Source organism: Dasypus novemcinctus, chromosome 13 (genome assembly GCF_030445035.2).
Source record: "Dasypus novemcinctus isolate mDasNov1 chromosome 13, mDasNov1.1.hap2, whole genome shotgun sequence".
Classification (NCBI taxonomy): Eukaryota; Metazoa; Chordata; class Mammalia; order Cingulata; family Dasypodidae; genus Dasypus; species Dasypus novemcinctus.
Window position 1 is genome coordinate 25595041 of NC_080685.1, and position 26607 is coordinate 25621647.

At 49.9% G+C, this 26607-nt stretch overlaps 2 protein-coding genes across 15 annotated transcripts in view; one reads left to right on the forward strand and one right to left on the reverse strand.

Annotated features, from left to right (window-relative positions):
• The first annotated feature begins 598 nt into the window (after positions 1 to 598).
• ZNF687 (zinc finger protein 687) lies at positions 599 to 10625 on the forward strand. 7 transcript variants are annotated; one of them, XM_004451718.4, is made up of 9 exons: positions 599 to 1100; positions 4970 to 7104; positions 7227 to 7405; positions 7801 to 7977; positions 8091 to 8253; positions 8407 to 8739; positions 8862 to 8974; positions 9178 to 9319; positions 9456 to 10625. In XM_004451718.4, exons 1-9 carry the CDS (start codon positions 1076 to 1078, stop codon positions 9951 to 9953), a joined length of 3765 nt encoding a protein of 1254 aa, XP_004451775.1. In that variant the 5' UTR covers positions 599 to 1075; the 3' UTR covers positions 9954 to 10625. The 7 variants fall into 7 exon arrangements, with proteins under 7 accessions (XP_004451775.1, XP_004451779.1, XP_004451776.1 ...); XM_004451719.4 differs by lacking the exon at positions 599 to 1100 and adding an exon at positions 1561 to 1806; XM_004451721.3 differs by lacking the exon at positions 599 to 1100 and adding an exon at positions 1664 to 1821.
• Positions 10626 to 10850: 225 nt separating this feature from the next.
• The window catches only part of PI4KB (phosphatidylinositol 4-kinase beta), a 39397-nt gene continuing 23640 nt past the window's right edge, over positions 10851 to 26607 (reverse strand). For all 8 annotated transcript variants that reach the window (XM_004451713.4, XM_058309629.2, XM_004451714.4 and 5 more), the window contains 6 exons: positions 18110 to 18214; positions 17733 to 17856; positions 16446 to 16711; positions 13240 to 13372; positions 12849 to 12969; positions 10851 to 11754 (listed from right to left, as the gene is read on the reverse strand). In XM_004451713.4, coding sequence (XP_004451770.1) covers positions 11573 to 11754; positions 12849 to 12969; positions 13240 to 13372; positions 16446 to 16711; positions 17733 to 17856; positions 18110 to 18214 — 931 coding nt within the window. In that variant the 3' untranslated portion in view covers positions 10851 to 11572. The remainder of the gene's footprint in view (positions 11755 to 12848; positions 12970 to 13239; positions 13373 to 16445; positions 16712 to 17732; positions 17857 to 18109; positions 18215 to 26607) is intronic.

Here is a 26607-nt window from a genome sequence, read left to right on the forward strand (position 1 = left end):
TGTGATAAGGATTAAATGAGTTAATAGACATCGAGTTCTTAAAAGTACATGTGTATGAACAGCCGTTTTTATTATTCCGTACAGGAAGACCCAGGGCTCGGAGGCGGGAACGGAATGCCAGTCTGCTATATCCAGTACCGGGCTCTAGTTAGTTGTTCAGAGAAGGAAAGAGCAACGCGCTGAAGCTACCGCGGGCAGCCTCAAGAAAGGCCAGCGGGTGGGGACGGGGGCACCAACCCCACCTGTCAACCACTTTACAAAGCCACTTTCCTTTCTAAACTCTTTTAATCCTCACAAAACCAAATCTTGTCTGGTGGGTATGCTAATCCTCATCTTACCCTTGAGAAAACAGGTTCAAGAAGGTCGAGCGCTCCAGGTGACCTCGAGTCACCCCAGGATGCCCCTCAGGAGCCCTAACTGACACCTCCGTGCAGTCTGCAGGGTGAGCCTGAGGGCGCTGGGTCCAAAGGACTGGGGATCCCGGGCAGGGCAACAAAAGCACGTGTAATAACCACCCGGGTGACGCGCGTCCGCGCGCGCGCCGGGCGGGGGAGGCCTGCGGGATGGGGGTGCGCGCGAGGCCCCCCCGGCGCCCGCCGACGGAGTCTGCAGAGGAGTGCCGAGAAGAGACGAGAGCCGCGCCTCATCCTTCCAGCTCCGCGTCCTGCTCCCGCCCCCAGGGGGCGGCCCCCAGGGGGCGGGGCAGCAATGCGCGGGAAAACTTGGCCTCGAACCCCTCCTCCGTCCAGGTGCTGGGGGCGGAGAAACGGAGCCCTCTTAAACGGGAAACGGAGGTGGGGCCCTCGTCCCAAGCTCAGGAAGCCTGTCAGGATGCCGCTTTAAGACCCCTGTGGAAATGGCCCAGGCCACGCCAGCACTCCCAACGTCACCTCTTCCCCATTTCCGTTCTACAAACTCGTCCCGGGCTGCAGGTCCCTGTTCCTGCCACCCTCCGAGTCCCCGCCCGTCTTCCGAGCCCTCCCGCAGAAGGAGGAGCTACGGGTGACGCCGTCGTCCAGGCGCTGGCCCGCGAAAGGCTGCGGAAAGGAGGAGCCCATCCATCCACCCAGCGTATATGACGAAAAAGCGCGAGGAAAACGGTCAGCCGGATGACGTAATGTTTTGGGTGACGTCTCACTCTGTGACTTCATGCACGGCATGATTGATTGGGGGTTAGCGTGAAAAAAAACCCAGCACGAACGGCTCTACACATCCGGGCTCCACTCAGAATCGACTTGGTTTTCCTCTGTGTCCACCAAATAGCTGAGTTCTTTAAATTTACATAAGTGAGCTGCGGGCTTGAAGGATCGCGGCCAATGAGAGTGAGGGGGCGGGGATGCACCTGGATCGTTACCTCCTCCAATAGGAAAGCAGGGCATCAGGTTGGCTTCTTTGTAAGCGACAGAAGCATCTACCAATAGCTTTTGAGACGCACAGACCGAGGCAGGTGGGCCCCGGCACAACCAATGGGGAGAGGTGTCTTCGGACGGCCTAGGCCCCTTGCCCAATGAGGATAAGCGGACTGTGCGGGGCTAGACCCGAGCGGCAGAACCTAAGGCCAACCCTGTGCGCGGCTGGGAGGGGCGCAGCGCTGAGCGAAGGGGGCGCTGTCCAATGGCGAGTGTGAAAGCGGCCAGCCCAGACCCGGAGCGCGGAGGGACCTGAGGGGGGGGGAGGCTGAACGGGAGAGAAGCAGGAAGTAGCGGCGGCCGCGGGGAGGGCGGCGGCGGCGGCGGCGGCGGCGGTGGCGGCGGCTGCAGCAGGGCAGAGACCGCCGAGTCTTGGCCCGCGCTAGGAGCGGTACAAGTAAGCCTGCTCGGGGTAAATACCCGCCCCCGGCCCCGCCCCCAGGGGGGGCGGTTAAATACCCCGCCCCTCCCCCACTTGGTTAACTGCCCCCTTCTCCGCACCGCCCCCCTGGGGCGGCTTCTAGGAAGGCCCTGACGCCAGCTCCATCCCCTGGGGCGGATGAGCGAAACTCCCCGCCTGTTGAAAGCACAGCCCCTAGCCGGGTAAACATGGAGGGAGGGTCGGGGACCCCAAGTCCCGGTGCCCCCAGCCCCAGAGGCGCCCGGAGCGCGGCCCGGGGACTGGAGGCTGCGGGATGTCGCGACCTAAAATGGTGTCCGTGCCCGGAGGTGGGGGCGGGGGAGCTGGGCCGGGCCGGCGTGCATCCTGCACCCCGACTGGGCGCGGGTCAGCGCCCGGGCCCCGGCAGGACTCCGGCTCGCGCCCCGGGCCCGCCGCGCGCCTTCGGATCACTCCCACTCTCGAGAGACCCTCCCGGAGGCCGGGTGGGGAGGAGGTCGCGCTGCGCAGGGAGGGGACGAGAGGAGGTCGGAGTTGGGACGAAGCCCTGCTGGAGGGCTGCGAGTCACGCCGAGGCCGCCCCCACCCCCGCTCCCCGTTTCCGCGCCCTGCCCCGTGTGGTCCTGGGCCCGGGGGTGCTGCGCGGCACTCCCGCAGGGCCTGGCCTGCCCGAGGCCCGTCATTCCCTTCACACGTCGCTGGGAGCGAGAGAAGTGCTGCGCGCCTCAGTTTCCCCTCTAGCTTCTCCGATACACACCCCGCCTCCCTCCCAGCAACTCCCCGCGCCGGCCCTCGGCAGATGGCAGGGACTTAATTCCGCCCGCTGCCCAGCTTGGCCGCGGGCTAATCGCCCCCGGCCCCTCGCCCTCTGTCAGCGCTCACGGCACTGCAGGCCCAGAGCGCAGGCCGGCAGGCCGAGGGCAGTGGAGCCCCCACCCAGTCCACGCCTGTTCACCCTCTTCCTGTTCAGCTCCTTCCTTTAGCTTTTGGGGAAGAACAGAGGGAAGGCGTGTGGGAGGGTGGCGGGAGCCCAAGAGACCGAGCGCTGCAGCCGCAGAAAGGCCTTGTCCGAGCCTGAGCAGTGGGGTGCAAGAGCCTCCTCGGCCTTGAGCTGCGCTGCTTAGTCGCCTGTCGGCTGTGGGTGGCTATCGGATGACCTCTAAGTCTCTTGGACAGCAAAGGGAGAGGTGATTGGGGGACGCGAGTTCGCAGGTGTTTTCTCATAGTCCCTACTGGTTTGTGCTCCCCCAGCCCACTTTTCTGAGGACCCGAGTGGGAGCTAGCTCGGGCCTCTCCAGGTTGGGAGAGAGCCAGGCTGAGGAGGGCCCCAGCCGTCCATCAGGGGTGAAGGGCTTTGTTTAAACCCAGAGTCTGCAGAATTGAGTGGGGGGAGGGGAGGACTCCCCTTTCTGCCTGTAGTTGGTACCCTCTTCCCCCACCCCCACCTTGGTCCCAGCAATGCCAGCTGCCACCTGCTGGGACTATCTCCAGTTACAGTCTAAAGGCTGGAAGGAGGTGATAGAATTGGCCTTGGAAAATGGCTTGCTTGCATCCTGGACAGGGAGTGTGTAAGGATAGAGATTTTTTTTTTCAATTGCTTCTTTGTAGATAAAGAAATACTTGTGGGGAGAAACTGGTAGGTTGACAGACCTGGGTCCCTCACACACTCTAAGCTGGGCTTCTCGTTGGTTTAGTGCCACATAAGTCCCACGTAAGTCTTGTGGGATTTTTGGTCCTGCTCCAGGTTGAGGTTAGGTGAGACTTCCTAGGCTACTATTGCCAAATGAATATTAAAAGGGGGAGGAGTTTGGGTTAGGGGATAAACTGGGTGGGGAGCTCAGAGCAGAGACTAAGGGGGTAAGGGAGCCTGGTTTTCCCCCATTGTGCCGGCCGCCCGTGGATAAGCTTGTACCCTGGAGTTTTAGCCCTGAGAGAGCAAGATGAGCAGGAAGGGAGGAGGGGCTGGCTAGGGGAAGGCTGGGGCACTCTGGGGAAGGTAGGTGAGCGAGCAGCAGGTGTTTGTGACAGGAGAGGCTTAGGCTGGGGCCTTTGTGACCAGGCTGCTGTCACGGTTTTCTCCTTTCTTTTTTTGTCTCCATTCCTGTGTCTTTTTCTTTCCTTCTTGTTCTCTTGGGTAATTTCTCAGGGTTCATTTCTCCTTGTTGACCAAACTCTAGATCTTCAGGTGCCAGTGATGACCCCAACTGCCCCAGACTTAACCTTACAAGATTCCTGGCTCTTGTCTCTGACCCCAGCCCTGGATTTCCAGTGTTTATTCCTTCCCAGCTCTTCCTTGAACTGACCTGTCCTTGCTTGACCCAGCGGTGACAATAAATTATATTCTGGGTTCTGAGTCTCACATTTACAATTTCATATCAGGCTCAGAATAGCCCTATGATGTATGGATTACTTGCTCCCTCTTTCAGACAGCAAAAGTTAGGCAGTAGGTGTTGGTGGAGGGGTGATGTATGGGAATTCTGCACATTATGTATGACTGTAAACTCACAACTTCTCTAATAAAATATATATATATAAATAAATATATATATATAGAGAGAGTAAGGCAGTGAAGCACCTTACTTATAGCAGGCCAGTGATAAAACTGGAACTAGAGTCATTTCTCACATCTTGGATTAAGTCACTGCCCTTTTGAACACATGGCCTTTCAGGTGGATCTCTGTGGACCCCAGAAGATCCATGAAGAGTATTGATTGAACCCATGCTGACACAAATAAGTCCTTAAACCTAGAGCATCTGTACATCTTCTCCTTAGTAATTGAATGGATTAATTTATTCCGTTATCCCTTTCAGTTGATTAATTGTCCCTTTGAGCTGGCTGGACACAGGACAGGGTGAGGCAGTTTCAACCAAGATACTCACTGAACTCACTCTTCCTCTGGTACCCTGGTCTGTATTTCTGAGATGCCTCTTTTTCTCTCTTTCCTCTGGATCCAGGTGTCTGCTCTGGTCTGTGCATACCACCCCCTTCTAGTTTTAGGGTTTGGCAAACCAGCCATCCCACCAGCTCTGTGGACTCAGGCTGTGGTGGGCTGTACCAAGGCCAGCTCTGAGGGGAAAACAGGGAGATCCTGCGGGTGGAGGTCTCGGCTTCTTGCTTCTAGGTGTCTCAGGTTCTCCCTCTTCTTTCTGTTTTCATCAGGTCTGGGACCTGCTGCCATGGGGGACATGAAGACCCCTGATTTTGATGACCTCCTTGCTGCCTTTGACATCCCTGATATTGATGCGAATGAAGCCATCCACTCTGGGCCAGAGGAAAATGAGGGGCCAGGAAGCCAAGGAAAGCCAGAACCCAGCGTGGGGGGCGAGTCTGGAGAAGCTACAGCAGTGGCTGGAGGGGATGGTCCTGGGGCTCCAGCCCAGGCCTCTGACCATGGCCTGCCACCTCCAGACATCTCGGCAGTCAGCGTCATTGTCAAGAACACCGTGTGTCCTGAGCAGTCCGAGACACTGGCTGGGGGTTCAGGCGGGGAAGGAGCCCGGACTGGAGGGGTGACTAAGGAAGGACCTGTGGGACCTCGTCTGATACAGAATGGTTTTGGGGGCCCTGAGCCATCCCTACCAGGAGCTCCCCACTCACCAGCTCCTCCCAGTGGGGGTACGTGGAAAGAAAAAGCCTTGGAAGGCAAAGCTCCCTTGGATCTCTTTGCTCATTTTGGACCTGAGCCAGGGGAGCACCCCGATCCCCTGCCTCCCTCTGCACCCTCCCCACCTCGGGAAGGAGCCATGACCCCACCTCCTTTCCCCTCTCCCTTCGAGCTGGCCCGGGAGAACGGCTCCGCCCTGCTGCCGTCTGCTTCTTCCCCACCCCTGGGGGCCCTGAAACAGGGCAGCTGCAGCCCCCTTCATCCTCAGGGCCTAGCCCGGCTGGGCTCAGGCTCCAGCCCTGAGGCCACGGGCATCCCTGCGGGCGCCTCACCTCCCCGGCTCGCTGGGGTGCCCTTCTTCAAGCAGTCTCCAGGACACCAGAGCCCACTTGCCTCTCCCAAAGTGCCCGACTGTCAGCCTCTAAAGGAAGAGGAAGATGATGAGGGGCCGGTGGACAAGTCTCCCCCAGGAAGCCCCCAGAGTCCCTCTAGTGGAGCTGAGGCTGCGGACGAGGACAGCAACGACTCCCCTGCCTCCTCCAGCTCCTCTCGGCCCCTCAAGGTGCGGATCAAGACCATTAAGACATCCTGTGGGAACATCACAAGGACTGTAACCCGGGTCCCCTCAGACCCTGACCCCCCTGCCCCGCGGGCTGAGGGGTCCTTCCTGGCAGAGGCTAACCTCCTGAAGCTGTCTCCTGCACCCCCAACCTCTGAGGGTCCTAAGGTAGTGAGTGTCCAGTTGGGTGATGGCACGAGGTTAAAGGGTACTGTGCTGCCTGTGGCTACCATCCAGAATGCCAGCACTGCCATGCTCATGGCGGCCAGTGTGGCCCGCAAAGCTGTGGTTCTGCCTGGGGGTAATGCCACCAGCCCTAAGACAATGGCCAAGAACGTGCTCGGCCTGGTGCCCCAAGCCCTGCCTAAGGCAGACGGGCGGGCAGGGCTGGGGACAGGAGGGCAGAAAGTGAATGGTGCCTCGGTGGTGATGGTGCAGCCTTCAAAGCCAGCCACTGGGCCGGGAGCAGGGGGTGGCTCTGTGATCTCGCGGACCCAGTCCAGCCTGGTGGAGGCCTTCAACAAGATCCTCAACAGCAAGAACCTGCTGCCTGCCTACAGGCCAAACCTGAGCCCACCCGCTGAAGCTGGGCTGGCCCTGCCTCCCACGGGCTACCGTTGCCTCGAATGTGGAGATGCCTTCTCACTGGAAAAGAGCCTGGCACGGCACTATGACCGCCGGAGCATGCGCATCGAGGTCACCTGCAATCACTGTGCCCGTCGCCTGGTCTTCTTCAACAAGTGCAGCCTCCTGCTGCATGCACGAGAGCACAAGGACAAGGGGCTCGTCATGCAGTGCTCCCATTTGGTCATGAGGCCTGTAGCCCTTGACCAGATGGTGGGGCAGCCAGATATCACACCCCTGCTGCCTGTGGCTGTCCCACCTGTCCCCGGACCACCAGCCTTGCCTGCCTTGGGCAAGGGTGAGGGGGCCGTCACCTCCTCCACTATTACTACAGTTGCCGCTGAGGCCCCCGTGCTGCCGCTCTCAGCTGAGCCGCCAGCTGCCCCTGCCTCCTCTGCTTACACGTGCTTTCGCTGCCTGGAGTGCAAGGAGCAGTGCCGGGACAAGGCTGGCATGGCAGCCCACTTCCAGCAGCTTGGGCCCCCTGCCCCTGGGACCACCAGCAATGTGAGTTGACTTTCACAGCCCTTCCCTGTGGAGGGACCTAGGAAGGCGTTGGGGGGTTGGTTAGGAGAAGTAGTGGGGACAGGTCACTCCTCACCAACTTTTGTTCCAATGCCCCCCAACAGGTGTGTCCAACCTGCCCCATGATGCTCCCTAATCGCTGCAGCTTCAGTGCCCACCAGCGCATGCATAAGAGTCGACCTCCCCATGTCTGTCCTGAGTGTGGGGGCAACTTCCTGCAAGCCAATTTTCAGACCCATCTCCGGGAGGCCTGTCTGCATTTCTCTCGTCGCGTAGGATACAGGTGTCTCACATCCTTCTTCCTCTGTTACCTTGACACTCCCCTGTACATTTTATGGTCTCATGTCTCCTAGCATCAGCCTTTTAGATGGCTTCTCAGAGAGAGCTCCCTTCTTTCCTGCTGTACGCCAGGTGGTTGTGTTGGGAAACTCAGCCTGATACGTCATGTTCTGCCTTCCCATCATTCCCCGCAGAGATGGGGGACAGCAAGGCCACCTTGGAGCTCAAGCTCTGCCTCCACTGGCCTTGCTTGGGGACTTGAGTCTCTGCAGCTTCCTTCTTGCTCCTGCCCCACTGCTGATTTCCTCTAGACCTCAGCTTCCACACAGTCCCTGAGAATGGGTGTGGGATGGGGGAGTGGGCATCCTGCCTCACAGCCCCTCCCACTTTTCCCCCAAGGTGCCCCAGCTGTTCGGTGGTATTTGGGGGTGTGAACTCTATCAAGTCCCACATCCAGACGTCGCACTGCGAGGTTTTCCACAAGTGCCCCATCTGCCCCATGGCCTTCAAGTCTGCACCGAGCGCCCATGCCCACCTCTACACCCAGCATCCCAGCTTCCACACGCAGCAGGCCAAGTGAGACCTGGGGAGGGAGCCTGAGGAGCGGTGGGGGGTGGAGGAGGATTTGGGCCTTGGGTGGGGCTCCCCGTCCCTGCTTGATATCTGCACTGTCCTTTATACCTTCACAGGCAGATCTACAAGTGCGCCATGTGTGATACAGTCTTCACCCACAAGCCCCTCCTCTCCTCACACTTCGACCAGCATTTGTTGCCCCAGCGTGTCAGTGTCTTTAAGTGCCCATCCTGTCCTCTGCTCTTTGCCCAAAAAAGGACCATGCTGGAACATCTTAAGGTACAAGGGTCAAGGGACAGGGGTGGGGGGCTCAGCTGATATTGAACTGGGGCCAGGATCACACAACCTCAGGATGTGGGGGGAGGGGAGAGATGAGGGCTTTGGCAAAGCCAGGCCCTCCTCCATAGCAGCCATCCCCCTTGTCTCCCACAGAACACCCACCAGTCTGGGCGCTTAGGGGAAGAGACTGCTGGGAAAGGGGCCGGGGGTGCCCTTCTGACCCCTAAGACTGAACCTGAGGAGTTGGCTGTGTCTCGGGGAGGGGCAGCCCCGCCTACTGAGGAATCGTCTTCATCTTCAGAAGAGGAGGAACTACCCAGCTCCCCTGAGCCCCCCCGCCCAACCAAGCGGCCCCGGCGGGAACTAGGGAGCAAAGGCATCAAGGGCGGGGGTGGGGGACCTGGAGGCTGGACATGTGGCCTTTGTCACTCCTGGTTCCCCGAGCGTGATGAATATGTGGCCCACATGAAGAAGGAGCATGGCAAGGTGAGTGGGAGCCTGAGGGGCGCACACTGGGCTGGAGGGGCAGCGTTGGGATTGGCCTATGTGAGAATGGGGGTGGGGTCCTGGAGCCCCGCTCTGAAATTTCCCACCCCCTGCTCTCCTAGTCAGTGAAAAAGTTTCCCTGTCGCCTGTGTGAGCGCTCCTTCTGCTCCGCCCCCAGCCTGAGGCGCCACGTCAGGGTCAATCACGAGGGTATCAAGCGAGTTTATCCATGCAGGTAACCCTTGCCCCTCACCCCCTTCCTCTTTCTGCCCAGCAGGTGACCCTGCCCCCCAAAGTTCCTTCCCACCTGCCTCTTGTCTAAGTGGACCACAGGTAGAGCCTCCCTCCACTCTGGTAGCTCCTTCCTCTCAGGAGCCACTGACCTTGGTCTTTGGGCTGTGCCCCTGGTACCCACTTTGCCCATTCTCTCCCTTCCAGGTATTGCACAGAGGGAAAACGCACCTTCAGCAGCCGCCTGATCCTGGAGAAACACGTCCAGGTCCGGCACGGCTTGCAGCTCGGGGCCCAGTCCCCTGGCAGGGGGAGTGCTCTGGCTCGGGGCCCCAGTGCCAGAGCCCAGGTAGGCAGAGGCTCAACCTGCTGTGTTAGGGCACCAGAGTGGGACACTACCTCAGGAAGTTAGGGTGGGAGTGCTGGGGACAGTGGGGGATGGCAGGGATGGTGTGGCCCACTGGTCCTTCCACTGTCTTCTCCAGGGGCCAGGACGGAAACGCCGTCAGTCTTCTGACTCTTGCAGTGAGGAGCCTGATAGCACAACACCACCGGCCAAGTCCCCCAGGGGCGGCCCTGGGGCTGGAGGCCTTGGCCCCTTGCGCCACCGGAGCAGTGGCTCAGCGGAGCAAAGCCTCATGGTGGGGTTGAGGGTGGATGGTGGTGCCCAGCAGTGCCTCGACTGTGGCTTGTGTTTTGCTTCCCCTGGCTCCCTGAGCCGGCACCGTTTCATCAGCCACAAGAAGAGACGCGGTGCGGGCAGTGCCAGTGCCCTGGGGCTGGGGGACGGGGAGGAAGAGGCCCCCCCCTCATCACGGTCTGACCCAGAGGGTGGCGATTCACCCTTGCCTGCCTCTGGTGGCCCACTGACCTGTAAGGTGTGTGGCAAGAGCTGCGACAGCCCTCTCAACCTCAAGACCCACTTCCGCACGCATGGCATGGCGTTCATCAGGGCTCGGCAGGGAGGCAGTGGGGACAACTAGGCCCCAGGCCTGGGGCTGACCAGACTTTCTCCTCCCCAGGAGCCTGGGCTTCCCTGCTGCTGCCTGGTCCTGGGCTTGGGGAGCTTTAAGATTCACATTCTCCACCTCAGTCCCCTTACCTCTCCAAGGAAAAAAACAAGCTTTTGAGGATTATGGTCACTCACAACCCCTGGGGTGTGGCACTGGGGTCCTCGTCGAGTGGGCCCGCCATTCCTCCTTTCCGAGCCCAACACTAATTCTCTTCCTGCTGAGAAGCCTCCAGTGGGACTGGGGGTGGGAGGAAGGGGCGGTCCTAGGCCTCCGAGACCGAGGTGTGGGGAAGGACCAATGCTGGGGGCCAGCCATGGACACACTCCTCAACTCCTTTTGGTACAGGTGACATTGTCCTTTGGGCCTGGCCCTGCCCTTCCTAGCACCTCCCCCTTCCCCAAGACTCCCTGGCACGCAAGCCCCCCACCCCTGCAGTGCCTTTCACTTGTCTTTATTTTTTTCTCCAGAAATCCATGGGCGGGGTGGGAGGGTGGTAGGGACGAGTCCTGTCAAGGGGGCCCAGGGAGAGAAGGGGACAGGGTCTCAGGAATCCTTTATTCTTGTAGTAATAATAATACTAACAGTGGGGGAAACGGGAGGGAGAAAACCAGACCATTAAAATTGCTCGTGGTTTAATCCCCATTCAGGCTGCTCTTTTTATGTGACTTGGACACTGTGAACTTGATGGGTGCAGTTGAGAGTCAAAACTGGGAAGGCCCTTCTCTGGGAAGAGGTGGATTGGCCGAGACAGGCAGGGACAAAGCAATCCTCTTTCCATGTGCCTTTTGCATCCTGGACACTGAGGCATCTGTTTACTCCTCACCACCCATGCTCCCCACCCCCAAATAATCAGAGATGACACAGATGGCTAACTAAGGGTTTTATTTCAAACAAAAATTAAAAATTAAAAAAAAAAAAATTGAGAGCTATTTCCCTGGATGTGGGGAAGGGATCAGAGCAAGGAAATCCCCCTTGGCTAGGCCAAGACCCCCACGTGCTGGAAGGACTGTGGTAATTCCCCTCCTCACTCCTGCGGTGGGGAGTCTCAGCAAGGGCAGGACCCTGTGCCAGAGCCCACCCATCCAGGGGAAGCCCGGCTAGGGGTCAGTCCCTGGCAAGGGAAGGAGCCGGGCAGCAGCATGGCCTAAGGCCAACCACAGGATCAAGTACCAAGAACCTGCTCTTCCCCCCTTCCTGGGAACCAGAACAGATTAAGAGGCTGGCCTGTGGAAGGAACCTCTCAGACCCTGGTGAGGAGAAAGAAAGGCTCCCTGTGTCCCCCATGTTCATCACCTGTTCTCTGGAGGACAGTGAGTCCTGGAGTCTATTAGGTGGTAATACTGACAGCTGCGGAACAGGGGAGCCCCAGCGAGTCTGAGGCCCCTTGGCTGGCTCTCCTACTCCCTCCCACCCCCTCCCTGGCAAGCTCTTACAGTTACCACATGATCCTTTGTATCTCTTGCCTTCTGTTTCCCTTGGATGGATGGTTGGGTGGGTGAGGTTTCCTGGTTGGGGTTTGTCAGACAAGGACCCTCCCAGAGAGGGTCCCTTCGATCCCCCCACCACTCCTGGGCCTGAGAAGAAGGTTGTCACATGATGCCATTGGTGAGGTACTGAAAGCCATCATAGAGTTTGGTGGTGATAGACCGCATGCTGCCATCCACCATCTGTTCCACCAGCAGCTGAAGCTGCTCCTCAGTCATGCTCATGTGGAACCTCTCTTTGAGGTTACGGATGGTGCTGGAGCCATGAAAGCAAGGCAGCTGAGAACCTGGAGGGAAGCAGTGGGTATAGAGGGCCATGGGTGATTAGAAGGGAGAGAGCCACAGCAAAACCAGGTAACTGCCCATCCCTTCCCCACTCCAAGAGAGCCCTGACAGTATGAATGCAATTCTGCTTGGACAGAGAAGGGAGGACAGTGGGCGGGGGGGTGGGGTGGGCTGTCTTGAACCCATCTTCATCCCGCACTCCTCAGCCCTTCTGTAAGTGAGGGCACATCTGGGTGGAGGAGACGGAGCTAACACTGCATCTTCCCTTGTAAGGGCTGTGGGAGCAGGGCTTTAGGGTCCAGAGGGAAGGCAGGGAAGAGGCTCTGGGGAACGGGCCCTGAACTGGGCACTTATCTGGTTGCGGGCCTCTGCCTATGCTACGTCTGACACTCACAGATGACCTGGGCCACCGTCATCACGGGGCCAGACGGGGATGCTCCTGAGCAACGGCGACAACCTGTGGGTTGGGGGCAGGGGTGGGGAGGAGACTGGCGGCTCAGACTGTATGCCTGAGCCTTAAGAAGAAGGGGATGGGGACAAGGGCCCTGAGGAACTGGGAGAGAAGGGGTTCCTGGAACAAAAACTATATGGCAGGGAAGTGAGGAAACAACCTAGTGGAAGATGAAGACATGAGACAGAGGAAATAACTCTCAGCTCAAAGCAGGAGGGGTGAATAGTAGGAAAGATAAGGGGGAACCTGAAGTGGGGTGGCTGAGGAGAGGAGAATCAGAGGTTGAAGTGAAATGGGGAAGATGGTGGTTGGAAAGTGGTGCACCAGGTTGAAAAGAAATGGAAGCTGAAAGAGAAGAAGACTGAGACACTCAGAGCTGGACAAAGGATAGGAAGATTAGAAGGGACCAGAGGGCTGGAATAAACCAAGTACTTAGTATACCTAGGAGGTAGCTTCTGCTGCCCCCTAGGATTCAGCTCTGCCAGGAGTCAGGATAAAAAGGGACTGGATCAGAGCTGGAAACCCACTGGGGACCTCCCACCCAAGTCTTGGGATAATCAACTTTCTGGAAGTTCCATGCTCCAGAGCTCCAATATAATTGAGAATCCTGAGGCATTAGGGGCACTGCCCTCTCCCCAGTCCCACCTTGCTGCATGATCTCCACAATCTGCACCACCTTATCCATGTGTTTCCGGGCAGCGATCAGCCCCTGCAGCATTAGCATCTTGTAGTAGTTGAACATGTCTCCATCCAGGCCCCCCATCACCTGGGAAAGGAGGAGAGTGTTGTGTATAAAAGGCCTCAGAGGAGGAAGAGCCCCTCTCCAAATAGGCCTACTAGAACGCCCCTTCCTCTCCTGGGGCAAACACACCAAGCTCCTTTATTTCCCCAATACCTCATCAGGAAATCCAGCCTAACCCTGACTTACTGTCAGTTCTTTCTGTTTCTCTCTAATTTATGGAGGAGCCCCATCAGCTCCCCCTCCCAGACAGAGAAAGAACAGTGACCCTGAAGACACCTCTCCTTCCTGACTCACGTCCACAAACTCTGTGGTCAGCTTAAAGGCTGATGTCTCAAAGCCCAGATTTCGGGGTGAGCTGGAAAGGATGAAGCCAAAGTCGATGTGGATGATGTGGCCTTCTGCGTCCAAAAGGATGTTCCCATTGTGTCTGAGGAGGGAGGGGAGAGGAGAGGAAGAGGCAGTTGTAAGTCTGACTAGGGCCGGAACCTCAAGCTGCCACACACTGGCCACATGACACCAGGCAGGGGAGTCCCCTGCCATGTTTCCTGCTGCCTGTAACTCTGTATGCAGTCTGCTAAGACGTAAAGCTAGCAGTGAAAAGAAAGAAGTCAGAAAACTACTAACAAAGGAGAATGAAACTATTATTAACAATTAAAATAGTTTTAAGATTATCCCACCTTTCCAGAGACCTAATGTTTAGAATCCCAACTGATCCCAATATAGCAGAGAACCCAGAAACCAGGGAAGGCCTCTAAGGTTCTAGGCAGGGGTCAAAGAGGTCAAACACTTTGCTCAGTGGAAGGCCTCTGCTCAGTGCCTATCTACCTGTGTTTTATTTGTAATTCCTGTTAGCCCACTACAGATCAGAAGCCCCACCCAAAGGCAGCAACAATCAGAAACAAGTTGGCTGAGTGGAATTTAAAAGTAAAATAGTGTGGGATTCAATGGGTAAGTTTTAACTATCCAATAAAATCACATGTAAAAAACTTCAGGATGCATAAAGGTGCAATGGACACAACCAATCCAGTGTCCACATAGAAGAGGTGGCATTGGATTGGGAAAAGTGGACATAATGGACAAAGGGTATGGGGAAAGGCAGGAAGAGATGAGAGGTGGAGGCGTCTTCGGGACATGGAGCTGCCCTGGATGGTGCTTCAGAGGTAATCACCGGACATTGTAAATCCTCACAGGGCCTACTTGATGGAATAGAGGAGAGTATGGGCCATGATGTGAACCAATGTATATGAGGTGCAGAGGTGCCCAAAGATGTACTTACGAAATCCAATGGATGTGTCATGATGATGGGAACGAGTGTTGTTGGGGGGGAGGAGAGGGGGGGGTGGGGGGGTGGGGTTGAATGGGACCTCACATATATATTTTTAATGTAATATTATTACAAAGTCAATAAAAAATAAAAAAATTAAAAAAAAAAAAAAAAGAACTGAAAAAAAAAAAAAAAAAAAACTTCAGGATGAAGTTACTAATGGCCAACTGTAGCAAGAAATGTTAAAGAGAGCTAAATCCCAGGTGTCTGTGATTCCCACATGAATGTCCTGTAGAAGAAGGAACAATTAACGTGCTAAGCATGTGTGGCTGGGCCAATTCAGAGTAACCAATCTCCTCAGTGTCAAAAGAGGCTTTGTTAGGCCAAAAGCTTGTGGTTTGAGGGGTGGTCTGAGGGCCACCTTCTCTGGGGTTGGTCTGACTGACCTAAGAAGAGGGACAGAAGGAGTTCCACTTCAATCTTTCCCTTCTGGGAAAGCATTCAAGATTTAGCAACACAGGTAAATCTTGAGAGCCAGAAAGGCTCTAAGAAGTCCTAGTTCAACCTATCACTATACAGGTGAGAAAGCAGAGGCCCAGGGAGGGGAAGAGACCCACTAGTCCAAGGTTCCAAGGCTTGTGAGGGGCAGTTTCTCTCTTTTCTTCACTACTAGAGTTAACTCTGGCTAGCAAACTGTTTGAGACTCATGCAGAAGCAGGTAAGGGATCTCAAATCTGCTTCCAGTTTGGGGTCCCATTCACTGCTGCAACTTCTCTTCAGTGGCTCACTCCATTCGACTTGATTCATCTATTATTTTTTGAGTTGTTATAAAAGGTTTATCAGCAGCCTGTCTACCCCCTCACACATACTTTTTTTATTTTTTAAAGACGGACTCTCCATTTTCCAAACACATTAGTCTCCTAAAAGAAAGCCCTGAAGGCCCCTGACCAGCACCAAGCTGCCCCACAACATTACTCAATGACAGGGCTCAGCTCTAGGCTCTCTGGATTAAAAGTCCTGACATATCAGGGACATCTAAAGCTCACAACCAAATTCCTTATACATAATTACATTTCCCTTCAACTTTCAAGTGCAGAGCCTACACAGGATTCATTTGTAGGGCTGGCAGGATGGAATGAGCACAGGTTCTCAGGGCTCGCTGATCCTTATTTCCTTCATCTCCCAGTGGGGACAAGGAAACACCTGTCTGACAGGTTTTGTACCTGGTTTAAATATAAGAATGTCAGGGCATGGTAGGAACTTAATAGATGCTAGATTTCTGATAAGCTGCTCTTTTAGCTAGATCTTCATGCTGCCCCATGGCTCTGGGAGCCTGGGAAACACAGACTACCGCATTTCTGCCTTCCCAGGACAGCTGCCCTGTGCCCAGTGAGATGCTCAACTCACGGGGCATTCAGGATATAGACCCTGAGTTGTCACTATCTGAAAACACTCTTAAGGAAGCAGGGTCTCAATGATATAACTACCTTTGTACAACATACTAGAACCTACATCATAGGAAGGCCTCATAAGGTTCTGTGACACTAAAAGAAATGATAGCTCTGGCAAAGCAAAAGATATTTTAAAATTGTGGAAATCATGTTGGAATGAGAAGTGAGGAAAGTTCAGGGCTGGAATTTCAACTTTATCTCCATTATGTCTCTTATATCCATCTTTTCCTTTCTGCTCTCAGCCACTATTGCTATCCTTGGGCTGGGCCTCATGACCTCTCAGTCTTGTCCATAGCCCAGTTGTGTCCTATCTCACCCTCAGTGCCACATGGTACATTCACTAAACATGGGCCAGATCATGTCATTCCTCTGCCTGCAAAATAAAACCCCTCAGCCTCACAATGAAGGTCCTTCTAACATGGTCTCCACAAGCCTTTCTGATGTCACCCTTTACTACTCCCCTGTATGAAGTTCATCCCAAGCTTTAATCACATGTTGCCCTGTCTGGAATGCACATCCCTCCAGTTTTCTCTGTCCTCATTCTTTCTTTCCTTCAAGGCCCTTCACACAAATCCTTACTCCTCCCATAAATCTTTCCCTTCTTCGTCTCTAGCACTTGTTCATCTCCCTCCATGCTTAATGTCACATGAACACATCTGTCTCTGCTTAAAATATGTTGTCTGCTTCATCTTTAAGTCTTGTTGATGAAGATGGTAATGAGTAAATAAGAAATATACATGAACGGAAAGAGGGAAGGTTAGAATGACAGGCAGGAGGCCACCTACCTGTCCTTGACTTGCAGCAGGTAGCAGACCAAGCAGTAGCCAGCACAACTTTGCACAAAATTGCGCTGGGCACTGAGGAATGCCTCAGTGGTATAGCTGCCATGCTCCTGTAGGAAGTAATCAAGCAAGGAGAGCTGTGACTGCTTCTTCACCTGGTGGATGGACACAGCATTGACAACTGGTTCAATCATGCCACTGTCGGCCGAAATCACAAGAATCTTGTATGGCTTGATCCAAAGAGGCACTCGCTCCTGTTCCCAAATGGACTGTAAGGAAAGAGAGGTGTTGGGACTATCATCTTTCTCCAAAATGGGGGAGGAGGCTAAAATTTCCCTCTTCCTCTACCTTTCTCCTTGGTGACCTGGGATTCCATGCCCAACTGATCCTACTGAGGACCAAGGAGTTTTGAAAGGAAGACACAGAAAACCATAAGGTATGTGGGAAAAGACATCTTTTGTGGGATGTGGGAGGTATATGGGAAAAGATATATAGGTAAAAAGTACAAAAAAATCGAGTATAGGAAACCTCATGGTTGCCTCACAGGCAGGTAGAATAGAACCTATTAAGACTAGTTCAGCGGGGACGTCATCCGTCAGCATTTCCTAGTTACGCAGGCAGCGCGTCGTGCTGCGCGCCAACCGCACGGGGCTCATTCTCAGCGCGTTAAAAAAAAAAAAAAAAAAAAAGACTAGTTCAAAGAATAAGAATGAAGGCAAAAACGGATTTCAGTCAGGAGAAAGCTGCTCAAGAAAATAAAAATATTTATATAATGAACTGGTTTAAGCAGGTGAGGCTGCTTGTAAGTAACCAATCTAGCGGGCTCAAGGGATCAATATCTCAGCACATATGTAATCCATTTACCACAGAATGATTGGAAAGTTCTGATCTAAGGGACAAATCTAGCATTCTGAAGGTCAGTGATCAGAATAGGGCAGGCGCTGTTCACAAAAGGGCCTGAAGAGTGCGCTGTGGGACTGTTCTTGCAGCTATGTTTCCCAGCACCAACTTTAGATTAATCTGCATTCAATTTAGACCTGGGCAGGAAATTAATCCCTAGAAGAGCTCCCTAGAGAACAACCTGTGTGGTTACCTCTGCTGGGCTGGAGCTGGGCTTAGTTTCCCTTCTTTCACCCTCTCTTCTCTGTTCTTTAGGCCAGTAAAAAAGAATTTATTTGGGAAATGGGGGAAAGAACAGAGCTTGCCGAGATATGGGAGAGAAAGACGGAAATAGACACCAAGATTTGGTGCGGGCTCCTCTAGGGAGAGAGAGCCCCTCCCTTCTCTTACCTGCAGTTGCTTCAACACCTGAAAGGCCAGCAGCTCCTGCCGAAGGTCATCCCCACACTTGACAATGACTGACAGGAGCCGCCAATTGGGGAGATGGCCATAGGGGGAGCCCTCTCGGATCCGCCTGTTAAGGGTATTAAAGGGGGATGCCAGGGTGAGAACAAAGACAGAGTTTCTACTAAAAATCCAAATCAAACTTCTCACATGGTAAGGACTCACACTGCTTGAATTCCACAGTCAGTCATTTGTCCTTTGGTTTATCTCTATGTACAAGGAACTTTGGGAAGCTGATGGACAATTCAGATGGTATAATGAGCACCTGTAATTGCCTCCAAGCTTTGAGAGGGGTGGAGAGACTAGTCTTCCATCTAACTCACCGTACTTTCTCTTGCCAGGGTTCTTTGAGAGCAACTGCAGAAGGGTCTTCTGGGTCTCGTTTGAAGGCCGTGGGGGTATGGGCCAGCTGTTCTGAAAGGCGCCGTCTAGCAGGAAGAAAATACATAATTTGTTGCAGGACTTACCCCAGAGCCTCATGTCCCTATGTCTCTACTGGCATTTCCTGTGCTGGTTTCTCGATTCTGGGCACACACAGGTAGGAACCTGGGCTGAGGGAGATTAATGGAGGAAAAATATCAGTGACAACTTTTTGCTAACCTTGTGGCTTGCAATTAAGTTAAAATGTAGATTACCAGGTCCTCTCTTATTCCTCCACCAAGATTCTGATTTAAATGGGGTATGACTTCAGAATCTACATTTTAAACAAGATACCCCCCTTTTTTAAGGAGGTACCGGGGATCAAACCCTAGACTTCATACATGGGAAGCAGGTGCTCAACCACCGAGCTACGGTTGCTCCCCAATGAGAATCAGGTTTTTTCATTTGTTTGTTTTGTTTTTAGGAGGTACTGGAGATCAAACTCAGGACCTTATACAGGGGAAGCAGGTACTCAACCACTTTAGCTACATCTGCTCCCCCCTTGCTTCTGATATATGTGTTTCTCAATTTATCACTTGAGAAACACTGCTCTTATTCCTTCCTCTGGTGCTTTAATCATTTTGAAGTTTTGCATTTCTTTTAAAATTAAATTTCCTTCTGTAACAGCACAACAATTTTTCAACCTACACCTTCACTGCCCCAAGCTTCATGGCTTTCAGGACAAGGAGAGCGTAAGGAGAGAGAAAAGAGAGAAATAAACAGGCTGACAGGAGAAAGGAAGGGTCTGGTCGACCAAAATGACGGTATAAAATATTGTTCCCCTCCCAGAATTTTTGAACAATTAGCAAAAACTGGCAGAGGCATCTTCCTCAAAACTCTGGAAAATAGTTAAGGGGTTGCAATAACTAGATGCATGCTGAATCAAGAATATACAACTTTAACACTGCAACAAGGTGACGATGCAACAAGGTGGTAATGCAAAAAGATGATGACGAACAGACAGAGCAGACAGCAAGCACAGAACAATGAAATAGAGAAATAAATAAATAAATCTTTTTAAAAAATTATAGAGCACAGGAATTGACCAAATATGTTGATGAATGAATAAAACCTTTGGAAGAATCAAATATGAGATGAGAGTAAAGGCAGTAGGAGCCAAAAAATGCAATGTGTTGAAAATAAAGTCTGGGGAAAAAATAGAGAATATACAGCTTTAAAAATGGTAGGAGAGGGAAGTGGCTCCCATCTACCATATGGGAGGCCCTGGGATGCAAACCCAGTGCAAAACCTGTGGAGGCAAAGCTGGCCCGTGCGCCACAGAGAGCTAGCGCGGCAAGATGACGCAACAAAAGGGAGACAAGCAGATACAGAAAAAACGCGCGGCAAGTGGACACAGAGAAGAGACAGCAAAAAGAAAGGAACAAGCTGCGAGGGGGGCAATAAATAAATAAATGTTAAAAAAAAAAATGGTAGGAGAAGCTCATGGCACCCTTGCTGGTCCCTCCCTGGTGCAGTATGGAGCTAGCCAGCACTCCCACTGTGGGTCCCTGGCCCTGTTCTGGAGGGCGCAGAGTACCCCTATATACATAATGGGGTGCCTGTTTATCTGTGCTAATAATTTATTGGGTAGCGGCCTGAAAGGCTGAACCCAAAAATTCATTTTAGGCTTGCCCTCAAGAACTTGCTCTGCAGGCAAGAACAGCTTCTGCACAGCTAAAGCAGTATAAAAAACAATTAAGTCGAAGCAGTGTGGGGCAAAGATTATCTGCTTTAGGTAATAAAACAGAGTGCCTAGGAGGGGGAGAAAATCTATTTCATAGATGGATTGCCGAGGACATTCACATTTTTGTAAAGGGGGCGATTCCTAAGGCTAGGAGCTAGCACAAGCCCAGGATAAGACACAGGCTCATAAAAGACAAAGAGGACCCTGTACTTCATAGTACCCTTGGGCTGATCTTCTTGACAGGAGGACTAAACACTGAAGAAGAGCACCAGCCAACACAGAACCCATTTGCAAAGACTGAAAGGTATTTTTTTGTATTGGAGTTGTTTTTGTTAGTCCCTGGCACTCAAGGAAATCTCTGTCATATCACCAGCTGGACACAAACTTAAGGAATACATAGCTCAGGGACTAAATTCCAGAGTTAACACTTCAAACTATTCATATGTTTTTTCATTTGTATTTTTGTATTTTTAAAAATATTCATATTTATGGTGTGTAACAAAAGACTACAAGACAAACAAAGAAACAGGAACAAGAAAAAAAAATCCAGAAATCATCAGCAAAGAATACCAGACTTTGGACATACCAGATAAAGGCTTCAAAGAAATGACCCACTATATGTTTCAGAAGATAAAGGAAAACACAGAGAAATAACTAAAGATTATTGGGAAAATAATGAACAATATGAGAGACACTTAAAAAAAAAAAATTCTGGATGGAGTTGAAAATCACAATAACTGAAATGAAAAAATTACCTAGAGGTTTTCAACAGCAGATTGGAGCAGGCAGAAGAAAAAATGAGTGAACAAGAAATTGAAATGAGTCAGGCTAAGAAGCAGGAAGAAAAATAATAATAGAGAGACTTGTGGGATACCATCAAGTGTTGACCAGATATACACATTATGGGAGTCCCAGAAGGCAAAGAAACAGAGAATGGGGCAGAAAGAATATTCAAAGAAATGATGTCAGAAAATGTCCCAAATTTAATGAAAGATATGAATATGCACATTCAAGAATACCAAAGAACCCCAAACAGGATAAACTGAAGAGAACCATGCTCAGAGTAGTCAAATTGTCAAATGCCAAGGATAAGGAGAGACTTCTGAATGCTGCAAGAGAAAAACAATGTGTTATATACAAGGGAGTCTGATAAGATTAAGTGCTGGTTTCTCATCAGAATCCTTGGAGGCAAGAAGGCAATGGGATACATATTTAAAGTGATGAAAGAAAACAATTGCCAGCCAAGAATTTTATATCTGGCAAGACTGTTTTTCAAAAATGACAGATTGAGACATTTCCATATAAACAAAAGCTGACCGAGTACATCAACACTGGACCTGTCCTAAAAGCAATGTTAAAAAAGACTTAGCGTTCTTCTGATTAAAAGGGAAGGATGTTAGACAGTGGCTTAAAGTGGCATAAAGAAATAAAGGCCTCTGAAAAAGGTAACCACATAAATGCCGGTACTATTGTGTTGTATATTTTTGGTATGTAACCCTACTTTTCACATCTTAAAGGTTCTAAGTGCAAGTGCATAAAAAGTAATGATAGGGAAGTGGATGTGGCTCAAGCAGTTGGGTGCCCACCTACTACATGGGAGGTGCTGGGTTCAATTCCTGGTGCCTCCTAAGGAAGACTATCAAGACAGAGAGTTGATGCAATGGGCTGATGCAACAAGATGATGCAATGAAGAGACACAATGAAAGACACAACAAGCAGGAAGCAGAGGTGGCTCAAATGATTGGGTGTAGTCCTGGGTTCAGTTCCCAGTGCCTCCTAAAAAAAAAAAAAAAAAGGAACAGACACAGAGAGCAAACAATGGGGTGGGGGAGAAATAAATAAATCTTAAAAAAAAAGTAATGATAAAGTAATTATTTTAGACTTACAAGGTATAAAGGTATTTGTTACAAGTACAAAAGATCAGGGATGTAGAGGTATATAAAGAGTGTAAATATATGCTACTGAAGTTAAGTTGATATCAAATCAAAAGTGATTGTTATAGATTTAGGATGTTCAAGTCCCATGGTAATCACAAAAATACATGAAAAATACATACAAAAAGAAATGAGAAGGGATTCAAAATGGTAAATTTGGTATTAATACAAAAAAAAAAAAGGTACAACACAAAAATCTAATAAATTTTAAAATATTAAAATCATATGATGTCTCTTCAGCCACAATGGAATAAAGCTAGAAATCAGTAACAGAGGAAGAATTGGAAAACTCACAAATATGTGGAAATTAAACAACACACTCAAACAACCAATGAGTCAAAGAAATCACAAATTAGGAAACATCTTCATGCCAATGAAAACAAAAATATAGCATGCTAAAACTTATGGGATGCATGGGGACACAGATGTGGCTCAAACTGTTGGGCACCCACCTACCACATGGGAGGTCCTGGGTTCAGTTCCTGATGCCTCCTAAAAAAGACTAGCAAGACAGTAAGCTGACGCGACAGGCTGGCAGAGCAAGCTGATGCAACGAGATGACACAATGAGGAGATACGAGAGACACAATAAGCAGGGAGCAGATGTGGCTCAAGTGACTGGGTACCTACCCCTACATGGGAGGTACCAGGTTCAGTTCCTGGTGCCTCCTAAAAGGAAGATGAGCTGACACAAAGAGCACACAATGAACAGACACAGAGAGCAGACAGTGAGTGCAAACAATGAGGAGGACAGGGGAGAAATAAATAAATTTTAAAAATCTTTAAAAAAAACAGTGAATATAACATTCCACATTAACAGAATGAGGGGGGAAAAACACATGATCATCCAATTGATGCAGAAAAGGCATTTGACTAAACCCAGCTTCTTCATAAAAATCCTTAGAAAACTAGGAATAGAAGGACACTTGCTCAACAAGATAAAAAGTATATATGAAAAACCCAGAGCCAACATCCTACTCAATGGTGAGAGACTGAAAGCTTTCCCCCAAATAAGGAACAAGACAAAGATGTCCACTGTGAGCAATGCTATTCATCACTGTATTGGGGGCGGCAGACTTTGCCCAGTGCTTAGGGCGTCCGTCTACCACATGGGAGGTCCACGGTTCAAACCCCGGGCCTCCTTGACCCGTGTGGAACTGGCCCATGCGCAGTGCTGATGCGTGCAAGGAGCGCTGTGCCACACAGGGGTGTCCCCTGCGTAGGGGAGCCCCACGTGCAAGTAGTGCACCCCTTAAGGAGAGCCACCCAGCCCGAAAGAAAGTGCAGCCTGCCCAAGAATGGCAACGCTCACACGGAGAGCTGACACAAGATGATGCAACAAAAAGAAACACAGATTCCCGTGCCGCTGACAACAACAGAAGCAGACAAAGAAGATGCAGCAAACAGACACACAGAACAGACAACCAGGGTGGGGGGAAAGGGGAGAGAAATAAATAAAAATAAAGAAATCTTTAAACAAACAAACAAACAAAAAACACATTGTACTGGGTGTTTTAGACAGAACAATTAGGCAAGAAAAAGAAATAACGGGCATCCAAACTGGAAAGGAAGAAGCAAAACTTTCACTATTTTGCAGCTGACATGATCCTATATTTTATATAGAAAATTCTGAAAAATCCACAATGAAACCTGTAGAGTTAATAAATTTTACAAAGTGGCTGGGCACAAGATCAACATGCAAAAATCAGTAGTGTTTCTATACACTATTAATGTACAGTCTGAGTAGGAAATCCAGAAAAAAATTTACATTTACAATGGCAACTAAAAGTCTCAAATATCTAGGAATAAATTTAACCAAGGCTGTAAAGGACTTATACACAGGAAACTATAAAACCTTGCCAGAGAAATAAAGAAGACCTGAATAAATGGAAGTATGCTCTGTATGCATGATTTGGAAGACTAAATATTGTTACGATGTCAATTCTACCCAATGCAATCCCAATCAAATTTCCAACAGCCTTCTTTGTGGAAATTTGTCATCAAATTTAGGGTAAGGGGCCCTGAATAGCCAATGCAGTCTTGAAAAAGAATGAGGTTGGAGAACTCACACTTCCCTATCTTAAAACTTGCTGCACAACGTAACAGAGTTAGACTCATTTATAATTTCCCTACACGATTCTTCTACCCCTTTTATTTGAGCCTATAATTAGCACTATACCCATTAAATATATGTCTCAGAAACTTAAATCTTCAGTCTGTTCATACGCCAGTTGAGCCCTGAATCTCAGAAGAGTTGAGGCCAACACCTATTCTCCAGATCATTGGATTTGCCCTCGACAACAAACAAAGTGAATGATGGGCAATCCCCATCCCCAAAAAACAGAGTAGCTACAACCGCAAGCAAGACAGTTCCTTTCATTTGCCCCATAAGATCTAAGGCCCCTCTGAATCTGAGGCAGAGTGGGCATCACTACCCCAAAATCCTCAAGGCTGAGGAATGAACAAACATGAGGGGAGAGAATGCAACCACGGACAAAGTAAACTTTTTAATATTGTAGTAATGGAAGAACGTGTAACATTGTTATAAAGACAGTGGTTACCAGAGGTTCTGAGGGAAGGGGAAGGGAATAATAGGTGGAACATAGGGCATGGGAATTAAGTATAAACTACATTGTAACCTATAGACCTTGGATAGTAGCAATGCTTCAATATTTATTCATCAATTGTAACAAATTCATCACACAATTGTAAGATGTTATTAATAAGGGAAGATGTGGGAGGGAGAGGAGATGGGATATATATGAATCCCTCATACTTTCAATGTAACTTTTCTGTAATCAAAAACCTCTTTAAAAATAAAGTTTATTATATTAAAAAAAAACTTAGTACAAAGTTACAGTAATTAAAACACTATGGTAGTGGCATAGGGACAGACAAAGACTAATAGAATCGAACTGAGAGTTTAGAAATAGAACCTCACATCTATGGTCAATTGATTTTTTTGTTTTAATATTAAAAGCAATTTTATGTCAAAGTATTGTCTTGGAAATTTTAGAAAAAAATTACAAATATTTTTAAGAACCAAAACAGAATCAAGAAGAAATAGAAATTGGATAGTCTAATAACATTGAAAGAAATAGAATCTGCAATTAAAAATCTTCCCACAGACTCAAGCAGATATTTGACACCAATGTTCATAGCAATATTCGGTATTCATTTATAATAAAAGCTCTTTGCAAACTAATATATGGAACAAACTCATTTAAATGTAAATATTAGATACATTCCTATCATTTTATTTTCTTTTTTAAATTAATTATTTTTTGTTTTTGTTTTGTTTTTTTGAGTTACTGGGGCCAGGGGTTGAACCCAGGACCTCATATGGTGGGAAGCCAGTGCTCAATCACTGAGCCACATAGGCTCCCCTGAGCTGCTTTTCTCGTTTGTTGCTTGTTTTTTTTGTTTTGTTTTGTTTTAGGAGGCACCAGAGAGTACCTCCCATGTGCCTCACATGTGGGAAGCAGGCATTCAACTGCTTGAGCCACAGCTGCCCCCAGGTACATTCCTTTTAAAAATAAAAAACGAGATAAAGGGAAGTGGCTGTGGCTCAAGCAACTGAGCTCCTGTTTACCATGTGGAGGACCCGGTTCCATCCCCTGGACCTCCTGGTGAAAAAAAGAGAACAGGCGTTCCAGAGGCGCAGGCCCACAGGGCGCAGAGGCACACGCGGAAAAGTGATGCACCAAAAAAATGATGACACAACCAGATAGGGAAAAAAAAACGAGTTAAAAATACCAGCTCTCAGCTACTTTTCAGCAACGTGCCAGAGGTCTTGGCCTCTTCCAGCAGATGGTAGCCTTGTGGAAAAAAGGGCCATTTGGCCTTGTTCACGTTGGTTCTCCCGTGTTTAGCACAGCATCACAGATCTAGGTGTTTGTAACTGGGGAACAGTTTCAGCATTAAACACGGACATATATATTCCTTTTTTTTTTTTTTCTAACCCGGATTTGTTCCTCTAAAGGGCTGACAGTAGTTATAAAAATCAGCTTGTCTTTTCCTGAGCTTCTCTGCCTTTCTTTGCCTCTAAAGCATTCCTGATTGGCAGCAAGTAGGAATCAGTAAAAAGTCCAGAAGGGCAGAAAGAAACTGGTCTTGCAAATATGACTGGCCAATTGATTTTTTAAAAATTTAATTAATTAATTTTTAAAAAGATACTTAAGATAACAACTAATTGATGTTTGACAAGGCTGCCGAGTCCCATCACTTGGGAAAGAATATTGTCTCTTCAAGAGAATGAAGGAGGACCCATCTCTCATACCATACACAAAAATGAACTCAAAGACCTATATGTAAGAATCAGAACTATAAAGCTCCTAGACGAAAACACAGAAAAGCATCTTCAGGACCTTGGGTTAGGCAGCAGTTTTTAGATTCTATACCCAAAGCATAGGCAACAAAAGAAAAAAATAGATAAATGGGTCCTCATCAACATTAAAAACTTTTGTGCTGGAAAGTAGTAAGATAACCTACATATCCAATAAAGGTTTAACTGGATATGGAAACCACGTATCCAATAAGGGTTTAATTATCCATATATAAAAAGAATCCTACAAGTCAACAACAAAAAGACAAACAACCCAATTTAAAAAATGGGTAACAGGCTAGAATAGACATTTCTACAAAGAAGATATACAAATGGCCAAAATGCACATGAAAAGATACTCAACATCATTATCAATTAGAGAAATGCAAACTAAAACTGCAATGAGAGGCACCTCTCCCTGGAGCTCATGCATACCCATAGCTTGGGTGTATACTTTCCC

Coding starts and splice junctions, on each gene's coding strand:
- ZNF687 (XM_004451718.4), top strand. CDS start 1,076: ATGACGAAAAAGCGCGAGGAAAACG. Junction 7,105..7,226: donor CCCCTGGGACCACCAGCAAT/GTGAGTTGACTT, acceptor GCCCCCCAACAG/GTGTGTCCAACCTGCCCCAT. Junction 7,406..7,800: donor TCTCGTCGCGTAGGATACAG/GTGTCTCACATC, acceptor TTTTCCCCCAAG/GTGCCCCAGCTGTTCGGTGG.